This window comes from Lampetra planeri, chromosome 22, assembly GCF_965212315.1.
Source record: "Lampetra planeri chromosome 22, kcLamPlan1.2.h2, whole genome shotgun sequence".
In the NCBI taxonomy this organism is placed as follows: Eukaryota; Metazoa; Chordata; class Hyperoartia; order Petromyzontiformes; family Petromyzontidae; genus Lampetra; species Lampetra planeri.
Genome location: NC_136128.1, coordinates 13,089,621 through 13,107,459, shown reverse-complemented (window position 1 = coordinate 13,107,459; position 17,839 = coordinate 13,089,621). Strand labels below are relative to the sequence as shown.

Below are 17,839 nucleotides of genomic sequence, written 5' to 3'. Positions count from 1 at the left end.
CCCCCACGAGTGGGACCCCCTCGGACCCCCTAGGACCCCTCCCCACGAGTGGGACCCCCGGTGCGCGGAGCGATGGACTCGCGGCACTACGACATAAGCGAGGAGCAGAAGGCGATCAAAGCAAAGTATCCTGCCGTGATCAAGAAGCACGAGTGTGAGCGGCGGTCACTTCTACACCGCCTACTGCACCACCTACTGCACTATCGACAGCATCACCTACAGCACCACCTACTGCACCACCTACTGCACCACCTACTGCACCATCGACAGCATCACCACCACCACGACTCATTAACAGCATCACCACGACCGCCATCAAGCGACAGGGAGTGTCCATTGGTTTGTAGAGTCATCTTTTGTAGAGGTGACTTGTTAATTCATTGCCGGTCGAGGGCCTCTTCATGATGTGTAGGTGGTGGGGGTTATTTGACTACACTTCACCACTCTTTATCAGTGGGGGTTGGTGAAGGCGGCTCTGGCGCATGCCTGTAATCCAGCACTTTGGAGGTAGTGGTGATTGTTGTTGGATCATCGCACTTCTTGTAAACTCACTTCTTGTGGGCATCGAGGTGCCACACCGTGGCTCGCCAGGAGATGGCAGTACAGCAAACAATGTGGACTCCGCCTGCGCCGTCTGTATGGGAAAGTTTCCCCGTCGCACGCGTGCGTTTTCTCCAGGTGCCCCCCCCCCCCCCACATATATACCGAACTCATTGATTGGCTTAAAACATCTTAATATATAGGACCGCGGAGCTTGGGCAATTGTTGGCGCTGGGTTTTCGCCTCGCTGCTGCCTTCCCGCTTGTCTGTGGCTCGCGCTTGAGTCGTTCTATTTCTACGACAGCGAGCGAATATGTCCCAAGTTAAATCATCATTTCAGACGTGGAAGCATAGAATGCTAGTTCAATGGATTTTACTGCACTCACTTCTGCTGACACCTGATTGTATTGCACGTCTTTAAAAAAATTGTGTGAATATCTGTAAGCTCTACCAGTTTAATCGTGTTTTATTTTTACACTAGCGGGAAGTACCCGGCGTTGTCCGGGCCAAAAAAATATTTCCAAACTACTCCTAAAAATCTAATAGCAGTGCGTACTGACTGTGGTAGCACCTGCTATGATTACAGCAGTGCATAGTGGTGGTACCTGCTATGATTACAGTAGTACATACCGACTGGTGGCACCAGCTATGATTACAGCAGTGCATACTGTGGTGGTACCTGCTATGATTACAGCAGTGCATACCGACTGTGGTGGTACTTGCTATTACTACAGTAGTACATGCTGACTCTATAGCAGTATTCTTTGGTTCTTTCGGTAAAGTCACGTATAAAGATAAAATAATGAATTAAATAATAGCATACTACGACGTTTCGATTGCAACACAAGCAATCATCAGGTATAAAAGAAATAGCAACAAAAATCTAACCAGAAAACTATAGACAGACATATAAGCAGACAGACATCATAAAGATACACAGAGAGAGGTCGTCTCTGTGACGGGGCCTTAAATATAGAGAGGGGGCGGGGGCGGAGAGAGGGAGGGGGCAGAGAAAAAATTTGCATGTCAATGAGTGGACAACGACGTGGTACGGTACGCAGTATTTATCGACTCTATAGCACAAAGTACTCACCTGACAGTGGCGTGGTGAGGCCTAGTCCCGTGCAGAGCCTCCGGCCTGGCTTAGATTGTCCAGCCGACCAAGGTGGCACCTTGGCAGGCTGGGCTGCTACCCCTGACCCCCCCCACAGCCACGATCTCCCCGGCCGCTCTGCAGTAATATCTATGGCCTATAGTGGTAGCATCTACCGACTGTATAGTAGTAATAATTACACGCATCGGGGTGGGGGGGACATCGCACAGTGAATAATTTACCTCGGCGTTTAGAGTATTTTTATAGCATTTTTAACGCGAAAGAAAATGTCCCCCTCACTCCCACCGAAAAGGCGCGTGAGTTGATATGGTCGTGCATGCGTCATAAATAAATAAATAAAAAGCACACAAAAATCCCACTAAATCGCTAAACTAATTTAAACTTGACGGATGTGAAAAAGGAATAGCGCTTGCTCACGGCGGGGCTTACGGCGTGGTACCTTGCTATTTTTATTTTGCGTAAACCCCGTTGGAGAGCCAAATCCTTCACAAGCACGCTAACACACACAAACCCACACACAATTATGTTTTACTTTTATATATATAGTGTGGCATTTGTCTTGCGCTCGTGTCATACGTTACAATGCCCGCGTGCTTTGCCGTGCTACTAATGCTCCTTCTGCTCCACAGACCTGGACCACACGGCAGACGTGCAGTGAGTACTCGCATCTCCACGGCTTCGCTTCTCAGTATGTTCCTAGCCTTGCAAAAACTGGGTAGGGTCAGTATGCCCTGGAGGGCCACGTCTCTCACATTGACGGCGCTTTGTGGTGTGTGCCCTGAGCATTGTGCGGTGTGCAGGTTGCACGCGTGGGGTGACACGCTGGAAGAGTCGTTTGAGCAGGTTGTCATGGCCATGTTCGGCTACATCAGCGACATCGAGGTGGTGGAGCCGCTGGACACGGTGGAGGTGGAGGCTGAAGGTGATGTCATTGTCCACGAGGGAGTTTTGCATTTGTCTCTGCGATGCATTTCCGGGTTGTTCCACGTATTGTTTGGAAAGATGTCCAACGTTTTTCTCCACGTGCTGAGAGCTTCTTCAGGAACTGACTTTAGCACTTGCAGCTCTTTTCTTCACAAGGGACTAAAACAGGCGCCATTCACCAAGTGGTATTGACGTCTCCGCGGTGCTTGTGCCATGCTAGATGTACACGTAGGACACACACACAAGATAATAATGTCCATCTTAATTTGGGAGACGTATTTCAGGCAAAACTCTATCGTAAGCAGAGGCATTATCTTTGGCCTCCACTTAAATTGACTTCCTGAAAAATCTCCCAGCACATGGACGAAAACGTCAGAGGTCGTGCAAGACAACACGAAGTACAGTCCAAAAACACACCCGGGAGCTATGAAGCACAACTGCAGAAATCTACGGTTTACCTCCATAATGGAGGTTTTTTGGTGTTTTCCTCCGGCTGTGGTTCCGTCGTGGGTGGTAGATTTTACAGCCCTTGGCGACGTGCATCTCTCCACAGGTGAGGACATGATGTCTCTGCTCTACCAGTTCATGGATGCGTGGCTCTACAAGTTCTGCGCCGATTTATTCTTCATCCCGAGGGTAGAGGCAATCAGCCCTGCAGCTGCTACACTCGGACATCGATGTGCACACTCGTTTACATCCACTGCAGTAAAACTGAGAGTTTCCATTGCAACTTATATTGTTTTGGGTTGTCTCTTCAGGAGGTGAAAGTCGTGAGTCTGGACAGAGTCAATTTCAAAATCCGCTCAATTGGGTAAGTGCAATGCTACCTCTGCATACTTCATTACTCGTGCAACTTTGAGAACAAATACATATATCACTGTTGGTAACCCTTACACAAACTTTCCAAGGTAAAAAGCACCACCAAAGGGATCAGAATCAGGATCTTTATTTATACTGGAGGATTCCGATGAGCATTAAAAAGCTCTTTTTCACAGATGTTCAGATATAGTTGTCACTTTGGTATGTGAACATTTGATGCTCTCTCCTTTGTGGTGTTAACACAGTATGACTTGTCCGTGCATCTGATTCTCCCCTGTCTCCCATGTCTCGTGTTCTCTTTATGTACCCTGCAGCTGGGGAGAGGAGTTCAACCTAGAGAAGCATCCACAGGTGAGGAGATCATTGTCCCCTCACCACTCATAAGCACCTAAAAAAACACATGGTGACACGGGCAGAAATGGGTAAAATACACATTTCTGAAGAAATAATATACAAATCACCAATTAACTGTGTCGTATACCTATTACTTTGGTACCATTTATGAATGTGATGAAATAACAGAATGCGGTGGCCGGGCTGGGTGTAGAGGCGGCCATGTTTGTTGATGCCGTGTGCGGTGCCGTTTGCGGTGCAGGGCACGGAGGTGAAGGCCATCACCTACTCAGCCATGCAGATCCACGAGGAGGAGGATAAAAACGATGTGTTTGTCATCATCGACATCTGAACCTTATGGCGGGACCCTAGGGTTCCATAAGCCCCCGGCTCTCGCATAAACTGCATTGTGACGTCATTTTATGTCTGTTGAAGGCGAACGATACGGCAATCTATTCCTCTCGACGAACTCTACACGATGCGCTAATCAAAGATTTGTTTATGATTACGGCACTCGTTCTCGCTGCACTTGGACGACATGACAACAGAATGATCCGCGCCAGGTGGGTCGCGGCGTTTATGTGCGTGGTGGGACGGAGTCGCCAAAAAAAATTACGATTTTGACTTCCGTTTATTCGGGACCCTGGGGTCCCGCCATAAGGTTAATCTGACGCATGGCAACTTTGCTCTGACTTCTTTGTCGGATGCAAGTTGGATGTAGCGGCGCCTCTCGTCACTGACAGACTGAAACCACGTCGATTAAAAATTAAACAGCAAGTTAGAGGCAGCCACTCCTTCAGTGCTCTCAATACTTGAGGACTTTTACCTGTCGAGTCAGGATGAGGTTAACCCAGATCTCACCTCCATGATCACCGTGGTGGTCGTGCATGCTGACAGGAGATGCTTCATGGCTCAGGGAATGGTCACATCGCTTATATTTTTTTCTAGAAATGCAGTGGTGTGATACTTTATAATCAGAGCTTCTTAAAGAAAAGATAATATTTTATAATGGATCTCACAGGTGTGGCTTTGGACTTTTACAAAAGCTATGTTTTTGTAGAACATTAATTAAGAATATGCTTTACTCTTTCTGGCAATAAAACAGTTGTGTTACGATGTTCAAACACCAAATAGAAAAACCTTTTGCAAGGAATCAAGTCTGCATTAACCACACGTACTAGTAGTGAACATGCAAACAAACATGCTCTGATAATATATGCAGTCTTTGAAACTGATTGGGCTACACCAGAGACAGCGGCCTTCTTTATGGCCCAGTCTCACCATTGTCAGACCAGAGAACGCCAAAAGGCGAACAGCACAAAGACATCGCCACGCGTGTCAGTGTCGTTTGTGGTGAGCAGCTAAATCATGGGACCTGTTTATCATATTTCATTATCAGAGCATGTTATTTTGCATGTTCACTACAAGTACGTGTGGTTAATGCAAACTGGATTCCTTGCAAAAGGTATCTAGATTTTGAACATCTTAACACCTGTTTTATTGCCGTAAAGGTAAACCCTATTTTTTTCATACTTTGATACTGAAAAAAAGGTTCCACGATAGAACATTAATTATTAATTGATGTACACTGGTATAACCCATCTTATTTTAATTTATAATTTAAGTTGTGTGCTGTTGATGAGTGTGCGCTACGAGTCAAGGGGAATGGCAGAGGGAGGTGGGGTGCAGTGAGCATGGGGCCTTAAAAACAGGCCGAGTCTATGACAGTGGGAAATTCATCACCCTGTGCAGACAGGGGGGTTTCTTGTGGCTGACTATTGGATGTTCATGTAATAAATGCGTGCATTGCTCTCAGGTTATTAAAGTCGTGTCAATCCTCTGATCTCCATAGATAATGCCCATTTGGGTTACTCAGACAACCATGGCCGGTGCTTGAGGAATGCTTGGGCAAGCCCGACCACACCATATATCCTTGTGGGCTACCAAAATCAATCTTGTAAACGGTATATCACTGTTGTAATGACCCACACAACAGCTCTTATATCGCAAATCCAAGAGGCTTCCAGAGCCGAGCCTTTCTACAACTTTGATCCCCTTCATGGATGCTGGCAATACAGCTGCGTTCAGTGCTGCAAAAACGAGATGGGACACGGTTGTGCATTTACAGTTGCTGTTTAATGACTGTGAGGGTATCAAGTTCCCACAGGCGCTCCCTGCCAACTCCTCCACACACGGAGTCTCAGGTCCACTTGGGAGGCAGCCTCCTCCAACCCACATAGGAATAGGGCATTCCCGGAACATGCGCACGCATGTCCACAGACATGCACGCACACATAGAGACAGACCCATTGGTTGCTTCCTTCCTGAAAGTTGTATGTGTGGCTGTGTATGACAATGTTAGTACTGTGTATGTGTATTCAGAATACTATTCAAAGTGTAATACAGTATGTATATATTGCAGTATGTGTGCATGCACTGGCTGAGCCCTAATTTCGATCGGATCATTGGGGTTTATTGGTAATAAATCGGCATTTTGCGACCCCCACTGCCACTGTGTAGCATGTTATTACGTGTCAGGGACTCTCAGATGATAGGACAATAATCTGAGTCCATAATTGGCAATAAGTAACGGCAAAGCAGTTATAAGTGACTCACAGAATTGTGCGCAGTTGCGTATACGGTACACGACTTCCCTGAAGGCATTTACCTTCAGCGAGCGCGATACCGATCACACACGGTACGGATTCGACCCTCGATGGCTTTGCCATCGCCGCACACGCGTCAAGGGACAAGTCCTTACTAACAACTCCTATCATTTTTAATTGCTGGAGGGGTTGCCCCCCCTACCTGAAAATCCTGGCTCCGCCATTGTGTGCATGTGTTAAATTTAGCATATGTGCACGTGTATATTTGCACATGTAATCTATTATGTGTGTACTTGGACACGCATTCAAATATAAAGATCCCCTGAATAGCCTTAACAATCTGTTGTGGCAAGTGCCATTAGCAAGCATCTATTAAGGCAGGCACGACACGAGGGGGTGGGTGGGCCAGCACCACGCCTGGCCGCCTCTGTCTCCCTGGTGATGTATACACATCACACCAGGTACTCATTTGAAGCGGAGTCGACCTAGGGGAGGCTCAGGACCAGTTCAGATCATCGTCACTGGTGTTGGCCGTGAGCGGGAATCAAACTCGGGTCACCGGATTCGTAGCGCAGCGATCTAACCATGACACTACCGCTCCCCAGTAGCAAATTGATTCGTCCCCTCTGCAATGTCTGGCTTGGACGCGTCACTGGCTGAAGCCTTGTGTACAGCGCGCATGTCTGCATGGTAGGTTAAGTATATTTGCATAATTAGTGTTCAAGATTAAGTTATTACAATACTTGATTTAAGCTGGCTAATGCATCATAGAGGTTAATATGGAACCGAGTTTCCAGGTCCAGTAGAGAATGCCACAATGATGGCTGGGCCATCATTCCCTTGCAAAAGCACCTGCAGCTACAGGTTACAGCACCGGCAATCGAGCACATGCGGCCACCTCAGGTTGTACTGCGTGCTCGGCACGATACTGTCCGGAGTTTCGCTCCATATGAATTCAGAGATATACAGGACAACTGTTACAATGATGACAGCTCTCATCATCACAACTCTGGCTCAGAGCGCTACCAGTCACCGTCTAGGGCAGCACTTCCCCCCCCCATGCTGTGCTCGAGGACAGCACAGCACCACGAGCGTTCAGCGGCGACGTACACGGATATCGATGAAGGTGAGCAATTTACATCCATCAGAAGAGGCCAAGTGATTCTTTGGTGGGGGGGAGAGGGAACATAAGGTTAAATGGGGGTGGGGGGGTCCATGGCTGACCTGAGGAAATGCTGCTCTTGTCAGTAATGTCGAATAGCAAAAAATCAGGACAATAGCTTAGTGCAGTGGTTCTCAACCTGTTGTGCATGCACCCTCTGGAGGTGCGAGATGCCCTTTCTGGGGGTGCGAGACATGCCAGATTTGTTTAGAAGGTAAATCATCGAAACACAAATTAAGCACGGGCACGTAAGTACAACTACTTTGTTTCATTAAACCTATGGATTCACGTTATAAATTAATTATTGATTGAGAACCAAAGGGGTGCAAGGCTGGAGTAAAGGTTAAGAACCACTGGCTTTAGTGTAAGACAATAAAAATAGGTTTTACATGGAAACCAAACGCAACTGCATCTCAAGACTCGACACAGCAGCGTCTCCACTGAGTGATGTTTTTTTGCTTCAGCAATCAACAGTACATGTTAATTGTACTCTGATGTATTAATACTTTTTACTTCATCTTTATCTTACTGTATCCTCCAGGATAAAGAATACTTTTTTTATTTCACGCCTCTGTTCAAATTATTTTTAGTGTGGGGGGTTAAAGTCTCTTGTTTACACCCCCGCAAGTATGCCAAGCGGGAAGCGATAGCCCCTCTCCTGCCACCCCACCAGCTATGATCAAAACCTTTCTAATTAAACACCTTCCACCTCAGTGCAAAGATTACATCAATCGGTGGATAAAGTGCACAGTTTAAAGACGGGACTATTACACAAACCTGATGCCACACAAACTCAAACTCCTGGTACAAAACACAACCCTGATTCGTGGGAAAAAAACCCCATCTCTTACGAGCATTCCTATTGCTGATGCCTGGGGAATCACTTCAGCTGGGTCTGTTCTGGTCAGTGATCTGGAAAATATTCCTGCACCTGGCACACCACATCTATTATATCTCTTACTATGGCTACTACTTAAAAGCCACACACCAGTGACCCTCAAAATATTCCGTGAGAAATGAAGCCCTTGCGATGCCTGTGTGCTACATCACAAATGCGACACTGCGGGCGTGAAGCCGTCAAGGCTGTGTATCGAGGCCCCCCGCGTGGCCGGCGTGGTGCACGCGACGTTCATTAATGCAATGTGATGGCTTAGTGGCGTTGGCGCCGATACTTCTACAGTCGCGGGTGGCACGGAAGTCAGGGCTCTCGCCACACAGCTGAATCGAGCAGCCAAATCTGCATTTCCAGCTTGTTTATTCATTAATAATACAATTAGAATGAGAGTCTCACGAACATGAGTCGATGTATTTAAATCATACGGCTAAGTCAGCTCGCTATTGCTTCGGTAAGATAAACGCCCCTCACTTCTGTGACTCAAAAGTGAGCGGAAGCACAAAACGTCCCATTTCAATTGTCGGGTGGCGCAGTGGAAACACCGGTCCCTCACAGAGATGAGGGCCACAGTAGAATGTCTGACACGGACGCCTTTCTGTGTAGTTTTAATGTTCTCCACCTGTTCTGCATGGGTTTCCTCAGGGTTCGCCGTTTTCTTCATAAAACTGAAAACATTCAATGTAACGGGTATTGACCAAACATCCCAATTACCTAAAATTACTCAAATGGGATCACACATAGCAACATCATCCCCAAATACGTAAACTTGGCAGAAGCCTCCTGAAAAAGAGTTGAGTGAGGCTGTCCTGGGTAAACAAGCATAAAAAAAATCATATTAATAATAAGCCCTCCCCTACGCCTCCCATCTACAGAGTCACTCACCACTAAGCTACTTCATCATGGCTCTAACTCGCCTGGGTGGCGTCGCCACGGCAAGAGTAGTTGCTTTCTGTTGGCGCTACACTGTGTTTGGAACTGCGTTGCGCTGCGGCCGGCACCGGCTAGAAGGTGCGAGTTCAGTGCCGCGCAGGGCCACGCAGGGCCACGCAGGGCTAAGCGGCCACCCTGCGTGCCCCGCACTCGCAGCAGAACTTGGCCCAGTCGACGGGGTGGCGCGTGCCGCACTCGTGGCAGAAGCGCGGCAGGGGGCGGCGACCGGAGGGTCCGGGGGGCGTCCTGGCGTGTGTCGTCTCGTCTCCATTCGAGTGCTCCCACGGGTCCCGCCGGGCACCGCCAATGCTGGCGCAACCACAACCACGACGTCAACGTGGCGCAACCTCAACCACAACGTCAACGTGGCACGAACATCACCCCACCCAGTACCGCACCCACCTTGCACAAGCGACTGGTTTTATGAGGCTCCCCAGAGACAGTGAGCAGGCAGCCCCTCCATCAGTCCCACCCACTTTTACATATCCACGCCTAGTTGCCCACACATGAAGTGGTTTCGTCCTTTATTACATTGACTATGCCGACTGATCATAGGCCTATTGCCCACATCGTGAGTTGAGCATGAAGCCAGAACATTTGAAATTATGGAAAAATCCTGGGATACTCAACCTTAAAACCAGGAATGTCCCAGCCAAACCGGGACATTTTACAGTGTCAGTGTTCACGTGCAAAACCCCAGCTGAGAACAAAGCAGCTTCGGTTGAGCATTGGGAGAATGGGGAGGGAAACCGTGGTGACCCTGGCTGCAACACAGCTCATTGTTGATACTGCATGGCTGTGATTCGCTCACCCGTCATTGCGCTCGTTCAATGCGGCCCGTGTGGGGCCGGTCCTCCTGGGAGCGCTGCTTCCCATGCTCTTATACCCAGAGGGTGGCGTGGGGCTGCGAGCCGGCGTCCTATGCGACACACGGATGTACCACGTGGCTGCCACAATTCATGGTATGCTGGAATATCTACTAATTGTATGCTGAAATGGCAGACAGTCGCACATGACTGTCTGCTTGTGTTACACACGTACACACACACGAGGTAGAGCCGGACCGCACACATGGACATTACCGCTGGATGGGCGTGAGCTCGCTGGCCACGCGTCTGCCCGCTGAGCGTCCTGTCCTGAGCGGGGGCCCATCAAACTCCACTTCTCGGCCGTATGTCGACCTGAGAACCGCAGGTCAATGGGTCACATGTAAGGAGCACAAGGAGCCACGGGGATCACACAGCACATGGAAACACTGCCAGCAAACTCACGATGGAAATCGATCGCACTTGGCACAAGCTGATTGTCTGAATACAGCTTGAAATTAATTTTTCTTTCCACATTGTATGAATTGCACGCTTGAAATGACATTGAGATACGGAAAGATGAACACATGGATTTGATAACTTACAATGAGACAGAATTGTGACCATCAATAAAAGTGGGCTTGGGCAGGACACGTTACTAGAAGGGGTGATAGCTGGTGGTCAAGGCAGAAACACACCACAGAAGACGTCCGCCATGGAAATGGAGCGATAAGATAAACTCGTGCATGGATGCTAAATGGATTGCTCCATCACAGGACCATGAGAGATGGTAGTGGCTTGGGGTGGCCTCCATCCAGCAGTGGATTGATGTTGGCTGAAAATGACGATGGCTTGTGTAGCTGTTGCATTTGCTATAGAACCATTTGTGAATGTGTTCCACTGAGCCGGTGCGAGGTGCCGTGCTCACCCTCCCCGTGACGGTGTGCTGCTGCTGCTGCTGGCCTTGCCCACGCCCGTCCTCGCCTCCCGCGCTGGGGAGGCCTCGCGTAGCCGGGATGCCAGGGCACCGGTTGCACCGGCACCTGCACAACAAAATCAGTGACGAATCCACACACATCACACACTTACAAAATTCAAAGACTACTGATTATATTATCTAACCGCAGTGTTTACTTCTGGGGTTTGCCTATGAAAGCTCTGTGATGTCAGCTTCCAAATGCCGTTCTCTGATACGAAGGAATACTTCATCACATGACAGCACGACTGGGATAAAATTATGGATAAAGACAAGGACTGTTCGCTGTGGGAGGTGGTGAAAGTCACCAGCAGAGCGCATGGAGGTCCCTGCCATGTGGGAGCGGCTGGGCAGCAGCGCCGGCATTTGAGAGGGGGTCGCCCCGTCCTTTTTCTTGACCGACGGCACCCGGTACTAGAACCGCAAGAAAAAGAGCAAGCACCCAGTGCTTGTCACAAACAAAACAGGCTGACAGCACGTTCCCTCTGTTCCCTGTATATCCTCACTCTGCCTTACATTGTACCGTAGAAAGAGAGAGACAAATTATTAAATCTCACACGCAAGTGTCCCTCGGGCACCACTGCTTCCACACTGGTGGGACTGGGTGGTGGCACAGGAGACTGAGGAGGCGCAGGAGGAGCAGGAGGAGGCACCTGTATGCGGACCGCTAGGCGGGATGATGCCTGCTGGGAGGGGCCGCTCCGGCCGATGCGCGCCGCCTGCTCTTTGCAGAACATGATGTGGCGCTCAGCCGCGCCTTCGTTGAACCTCCGCTGGCAGCACGGGCACTGCACGTAGTCTGAACGGGGCCGCACGCACAACAGCACCAGCACGAGGGTGACCAAAGGGTGGGCGCTAATGACGGTGCCGTACAAAACGGTGTCACGTGTCGCAAGTGATGGGCCATGGATTTTCCTTTACCAGGGTTTAAGGACGGCGGAGGTGGAGGAGGCAGGGGCCCCCCTTCCTTGAGTGCCTGAGTCACTCCTTTAGCCGCGCGGATTGTCTTGACAAATTCCTCGTGCTCTTGCCTCCAGTTGGACTTCTTCTGCGGCAGCGGCTGTGACTGCTGCAGAGGGGACACAATGCTGACCGCCACAGCTGCAAACTGTCACTGACATTCAGGCCATTTCTCAAGGCAGGGTTCTTAAATTGCATTTTCTGGTGGGCCACATAATACAAAGTTTGTGCATCTGGGCCACGTGACGTCGCATCACGTGTAGACATTATGGCGTCACATTACCCCGGGATATCATAACATCTGTGCACGTGGCGTTTAGTCCGTGCATCTTGTCTTCAGCTTTCTCATTCTCAGTTTTGTATCTCGGTTTCATCTCAGTCATCTTTATTTATTTTCTCTGCTCTCTCATTTCTATAGCTTGTTTATCTCTTTTTCGTCTCACAAATCTGTACATCTTAAATCTTAGTAAGCTATTGCTCTCAAGGGGTCAAAGAACGACGGGCCACTCCCTCAGCCTTCTTGGGTCATATCTCCAAATGCCAAGATCACTGCACTCTGCTGCCACTGATTTAAATGGCCGTGGTTGTCACCAAGGAGACAGGAAGGTGGGAGTCGTACCTTGGCAGACGCAAGCTTGGGTTTCAGCGTCGAGATTTCCGTCCCATCGAAGCGCTGCCTCTGCGAGTCGAACACCTTGCGCTTCTTGGTGGCTTGCTTGCGACAGACGTTGATGTGCTTTTTCTGCACAACAACCACCCGCACACACTCAGCCCCAGCGGAACCAGACTCCACGAGAGCCACCCTCCCAAGCCTGGCGGTGCACTCGGCGTCTAAACACCACGTCAGGGAATTTATCAGCGTACGTGAAACACAAGGGCACCTCCACACATTGCACGCACACGTTGTAAGTTACAAATGAAGGTTGAAGGTACAACTGCATTGGACTCGATACGAAGTGTTTTCATTGGCATTTCTACGAGAATGTCATCTGAAAAACTTCTCTGCCTTCTAGAAATCTATCCATCATGTATTGTTCAACTAAAAAAGACATAGGTTTCGATACAATTAATAAATATTTGAAACCACCTGCCCAATAATATTTGACTTGAAAATTACTTCAGCCATCATTTACTAAACATGAACGTAAAATAAGTACAATAAACTGACAGCTATGGGCTCTTGCAATTACACCGTGTTGCTGTAATGCTGTTCTGGACTCTGCAGAGGTCTGACTTAGAGGCCTCTGGATGACTCAGAAATTAAACTGTATATTAGTATTTCAGAACTCGTATTTTTTGCTTTTACATGCATTCCCTATATATGTATGTATGTTTAATTTCTTTCGCACCATACGTAGCCATCCGTGCTGACTAGAGGTGCTAGAGATATGTTTTGGATTTATAACTTTCGGATTTTTAAGGAAATGTTCGGATGTGTTTTTATTATTTATGTGTCTTGGGCTCACAAAAGTGACATCACTCAATGACACATTACACCATTCTTGGCAAGAAAACAGCGAAAGTGACATTGATCAAGTCACTTTTTTTTCCTTGTAACAATGTTTTTTCGGATTGTCCAACATTTCATTACTCGGCCTGATTTTAGTATTTTCTGGGTGAATCCGTAAAACATGGAAGACATCCCTATATGTCGTGGTGTTGCGATGAGCCGGTTGTTTTTAAGGAACACCACCACTACAATTAACTCATCACTGTTGCTCATCTCGTTACGTTTCACGACCCGCGAACGTACCAGGCTCTGCGGCGCAAACGTCCTCCCACAGACGCTGCATGGCAAGTAGTTCTCCCGACTCGGCCCGATGTACTCTGCAACGAGAGCACAGGGACAGAGTTGTGAGTTGTAGGGGGTGGCTTGCAGCATGGCACTTCCCATGGAGCCACAGCTGCCCGTGACCCACGTGCCACGCCCGTGACATGTGGTGCGACTTGGTGATCCATTTCACACACTCTTTGCTAAAACGAAAACGCCAAGACTACTAGCGACCCAGATGCTGGGCAAGTATAGCACTCTGAAGTAGGACTGTCGCCACAGGTGTTTGGGCAATAAATGTAGCGTTTAGTACTACTGCCCCTAACCTCAATCCTAAATACAACCCACTATCTGTAACGACAAACCAAAATCCCTAATCCTGAACTCCAAACTCTAACTCTGAATACTTAAATGTAACCCAGAACCCTAACCCCAAACCCTTAACCTAGACAAAAAACTCAAGGGGCACCCCTAAACATTCCATCATCTAAAACCCAAGGAAGGTCTATGATTGGATGAAAATAAGTCGACGATTGTATACAATGTTGGCCATCGTAGTGGACTCAGCTTCTTTCCCCACATCCGCAGGGACAGAAACCACTTTCTACAAAATGCAGCACGTGAATAAAGTATGTTTTACAGCAAATGCATTTTACAGACTTGGAATTGTGTGGTAAGAAAACACATCGTTATTTGTTCAGAATGGTGCAGACTGCGCATCAGTGGAAGAAATTAAGAAGGGGGCCCCTGTAAACTCGGTACGCTACTCCACTGCACTATTGCTTGTTATTGCTTTTGCAAATTATGCAGTTGTCTGCCACGGAGGTTTCACATCTGGCGCATTTCCAGATTCGTCAAGATGCCCTGCAGCCCAGAGGGGCGCAGTGGAAACAGCTTCTTCGCCCTGCCCACGCCCTGTCCGCTGTCAGGCGGCGTGGTGGTGGTGGCGGGGTGGTGGCGGCGGGGTGGAGGTGGTGGGTCTCACGTTGGCTCAACCCACTGCCGTTCCCAACCCCCAACCTCGTTCCGAAACCCCCACGTATATACAATCTGCACCTGTTCTGAACATACCCGTGTTTTAAACCTTGACATATACTTGAACATATTTCTTGTTTAACACCGCTCCTCTTATAAAAACCCAAATAGCTGTTATGTACAACTCTCTTGTCGACCCATGTCTTTATTTTCGTCATGTCTTTGCCTCGCCCAGTGTCCACATCAGTGTTCCAGTTCTGTCACCGTCTCTCTCTCTGGCTGTCTTCATGTCCCGTGTTAGCATCTGCCACTCCAGTGTCTCTCGATATACGCGTCGCAGTGCTTGTCTCTACCAATCTCGAGGTCCCCTCTTCTCCCACCATCTGCATGGGGCGCAAATTCCCGTTGAGACGCCTCCACGGCGCGGGGTGCGCACGCAATTTAGTCGGCGTCGCATTGCACGCCCATGATCCCTCTTGTTCTGACCCCACTACTATTTAAAGCCACACCATTCCCCCAGAATCAATATTCCAAACCTCTCCTGTATAAAAAGCCCTGTTATTATGAACCCTGTTCGTCTGACAACACGCGCGCCGATTTGCCATTGGGTCACCGCCCATGAGCGCCGCGCTGCCCTCGGGTCTCAGGACCCGGCCAGGCTGATGCTCTGAGGTCTCAGGACCCGGCTCTGCCTCTGGGCTCCGGGGCCCCCGAGGCGCGGACTTGGCCGAGGCCTCATCGCCCATTCTCTAGCAGCAGTCGACGCTTCACCTACCGTCCTCGTCCGCCATCTTGTTGCCACGGCAACGGCCCCCCGCGCCAATACCGCGCGCGTCGATTGGCTCTCCGTCTCCAGGGGCGACGACCACGACGTGACGTCACGACAATTCCTCCCGCCCTATCGCCAGGGAGACGGCGCTTTCCCAGAGTGTACCCAAGAAGAAGAGCAACCACAGTGTACCCCAATCACAGCGTGTAACAAAGCAGCGACACGAAGTGTACCCCGGAAGTCGTAGAGGTAAAATAAGGGTATCCATTGGAACACAACAGGAGGTGTCGCCAAATCGTCGTGCACAAACACAGAGTGTACCCAACACACACAGAGTGTACCCCACAAACACAGAGTGTACTCAACAAACACACAAACACAGAGTGTACCCCACAAACACAGAGTGTACCCAACACACACACAGTGTGTACCCAACACACACAGAGTGTACCCAACAAACACAGAGTGTACCCAACACACACAAACACAGAGTGTACCCAACACACACACAGTGTGTACCCAACACACACAGAGTGTACCCCACACACACAGAGTGTACCCAACATACACAAACACAGAGTGTACCCAACACACACACACAGTGTACCCCACACACACAGAGTGTATCCCACACACACACACACAGTGTACCCCACACACACAGAGTGTATCCCACACACACACAGTGTGTACCCAACACACACAGAGTGTGCCCCACACACACACAGAGTGTACCCCACACACACACAGAGTGTACCCAACACACACAGTGTACCCAACACACACACAGTGTGTACCCAACACACACAGAGTTTACCCAACAAGCACACAGTGTACCAACACACACAAACACAGAGTGTACCCCACACACAGAGTGTACCCAACACACACAGAGTGTACCCAAGATGTCGTGCAGCAGAGAAACAGAGCAAGCCCAGAGGGTCGATGCCCATGGTTAAACAGCTGTTGAGGGCAGTCGCCAGCAGCGTGAAATGCCGTGTGGGTAGCAGCAGAGGGCAGCAACACCCCTTGCCTTCTTCACACACCGGCCCAACTCAGTGAAGTATGGTCAAATAACCAGGACTTAATTTCATTGTGAATATTCTCCGGTTAGCTGTTAAACGAGAGTAGGTGGCGCGTGACTATTTTACACAACCAGAACGAGGGGATATACTTGATGCGAAATATATGTCCGGGTCACCAACCCTGACAGATCCAGACTGAAATTAATCTTCGCAAGTAGCTCCCATGACCCAGGTAGTGTGGAGAAGCCGTCTGCTTGGACTGGATTGACAAAGCGCTGTCCACAAACATTCACCCCCCCCCCCCTTGAGCCGCTTTAAAAGGAAAAGCTTGTGAACCATTCCACTTGACAGGATTGACGAGGCAGCCCCGTGCTGTGCTCTGTCCCCCACAGCGTTTGCAGGGGTGGCACGGCGATGAATGCGAGCCTGCCGGAGTGCGGAGGAGGTTCCCGCCGCTGCTTCTAGCTGCACGCGTGGCCACATCTGGACAAGAATGCGGTTGCGTCATCGGCGTCCGTGCTGCAGGTCCCGCCTCGCAGGGGTCGTGACCTCCAGTGCAGCCCCCATCGCACGCGACGTGATTTGGCTTCATCCAGCCACGGGAAATAGGAAAAGAGGCCGATCTGAGGAGGGGATTCATGCTCGCGTGACTGTGGCAGAGATCAGACAAACGGTCGGTTGTATGAGCCAGTGGAAAACGTCCGCTCATCGAAGGCCATGCGGGTTCATCTTCTTGGTTCTTTCGGTAAAGTCACGTAGAAGGGAAATAATAAAATAATAAAAATAAAACATAATAAAATACAATTCTCACGACGTTTCGGCCACAACGCAAGCAGCCGTCCTCAGGACTTTACCGAAAGAACCAAGAAGATGAATCCCTGCAGTCACGAAAGCTTTAAATCGAAGGCCATGGGAGTTGTTTTGGCCACACTTAGGCGCAGTGGTCAGTGGGGGTTGCAGATAAGGGAATAACCCGGGACAGGTTCACATATCATAACTCGCGAGTGACGTTAGTCGTGGCCGGGAATCAAATTCGGTCCTCGGGGTTCACGGTATCGTGCACCAACCACCAGGAAAGATGTCCGCACACCACATCCAGTATACCTCCTCGCTACGGCTGTGGCTACGACTACTCACGTGCTGCCTACTGCAGTCTACAGACAACCCAGACAATAGTCAGTGGGCGAAGAAGTCCTGGTCGTGAGTGTTCATGTACTGCACCCGCTAGGCCTGA

General features: G+C 49.4%; 2 protein-coding genes across 5 annotated transcripts; one reads left to right on the top strand and one right to left on the bottom strand.

The window, feature by feature from the left end:
- On the top strand, positions 1-5,546 carry ZBTB8OS (zinc finger and BTB domain containing 8 opposite strand). Of its 2 annotated transcripts, none has more exons than XM_078604540.1 (7): positions 1-154; positions 2,284-2,308; positions 2,455-2,576; positions 3,132-3,214; positions 3,337-3,389; positions 3,712-3,748; positions 3,993-5,546. In XM_078604540.1, the coding sequence occupies exons 1-7, from the start codon at positions 73-75 to the stop codon at positions 4,080-4,082; spliced, it is 492 nt and encodes a 163-aa protein (XP_078460666.1). In that variant the 5' UTR covers positions 1-72; the 3' UTR covers positions 4,083-5,546. The 2 variants fall into 2 exon arrangements, with proteins under 2 accessions (XP_078460666.1, XP_078460667.1); XM_078604541.1 differs by having other exon boundaries at positions 48-154; positions 2,438-2,576.
- A 298-nt stretch (positions 5,547-5,844) lies between these two features.
- Positions 5,845-17,366, bottom strand: LOC144725075 (zinc finger C2HC domain-containing protein 1B-like). 3 transcript variants are annotated; one of them, XM_078604536.1, is made up of 10 exons: positions 15,587-17,198; positions 13,819-13,892; positions 12,685-12,807; positions 12,027-12,174; positions 11,759-11,904; positions 11,414-11,519; positions 11,058-11,172; positions 10,406-10,504; positions 10,135-10,242; positions 5,845-9,632 (listed from the first exon to the last, which is right to left on the bottom strand). In XM_078604536.1, the coding sequence occupies exons 1-10, from the start codon at positions 15,600-15,602 to the stop codon at positions 9,446-9,448; spliced, it is 1,122 nt and encodes a 373-aa protein (XP_078460662.1). In that variant the 5' UTR covers positions 15,603-17,198; the 3' UTR covers positions 5,845-9,445. The 3 variants fall into 3 exon arrangements, with proteins under 3 accessions (XP_078460662.1, XP_078460663.1, XP_078460664.1); XM_078604537.1 differs by lacking the exon at positions 10,135-10,242 and having other exon boundaries at positions 15,587-17,200; XM_078604538.1 differs by lacking the exons at positions 10,135-10,242; positions 11,414-11,519 and having other exon boundaries at positions 15,587-17,366.
- Positions 17,367-17,839: the final 473 nt, after the last annotated feature.

Coding starts and splice junctions, on each gene's coding strand:
- ZBTB8OS (XM_078604540.1), top strand. CDS start 73: ATGGACTCGCGGCACTACGACATAAGCGAGGAGCAGAAGGCGATCAAA. Junction 3,215..3,336: donor ATTTATTCTTCATCCCGAGG/GTAGAGGCAATC, acceptor TTGTCTCTTCAG/GAGGTGAAAGTCGTGAGTCT. Junction 3,390..3,711: donor TTCAAAATCCGCTCAATTGG/GTAAGTGCAATG, acceptor TGTACCCTGCAG/CTGGGGAGAGGAGTTCAACC.
- LOC144725075 (XM_078604536.1), bottom strand. Junction 10,243..10,405: donor GAGCTCACGCCCATCCAGCG/GTAATGTCCATG, acceptor TGTGTCGCATAG/GACGCCGGCTCGCAGCCCCA. Junction 9,633..10,134: donor TTGAACGAGCGCAATGACGG/GTGAGCGAATCA, acceptor TGGTTGCGCCAG/CATTGGCGGTGCCCGGCGGG.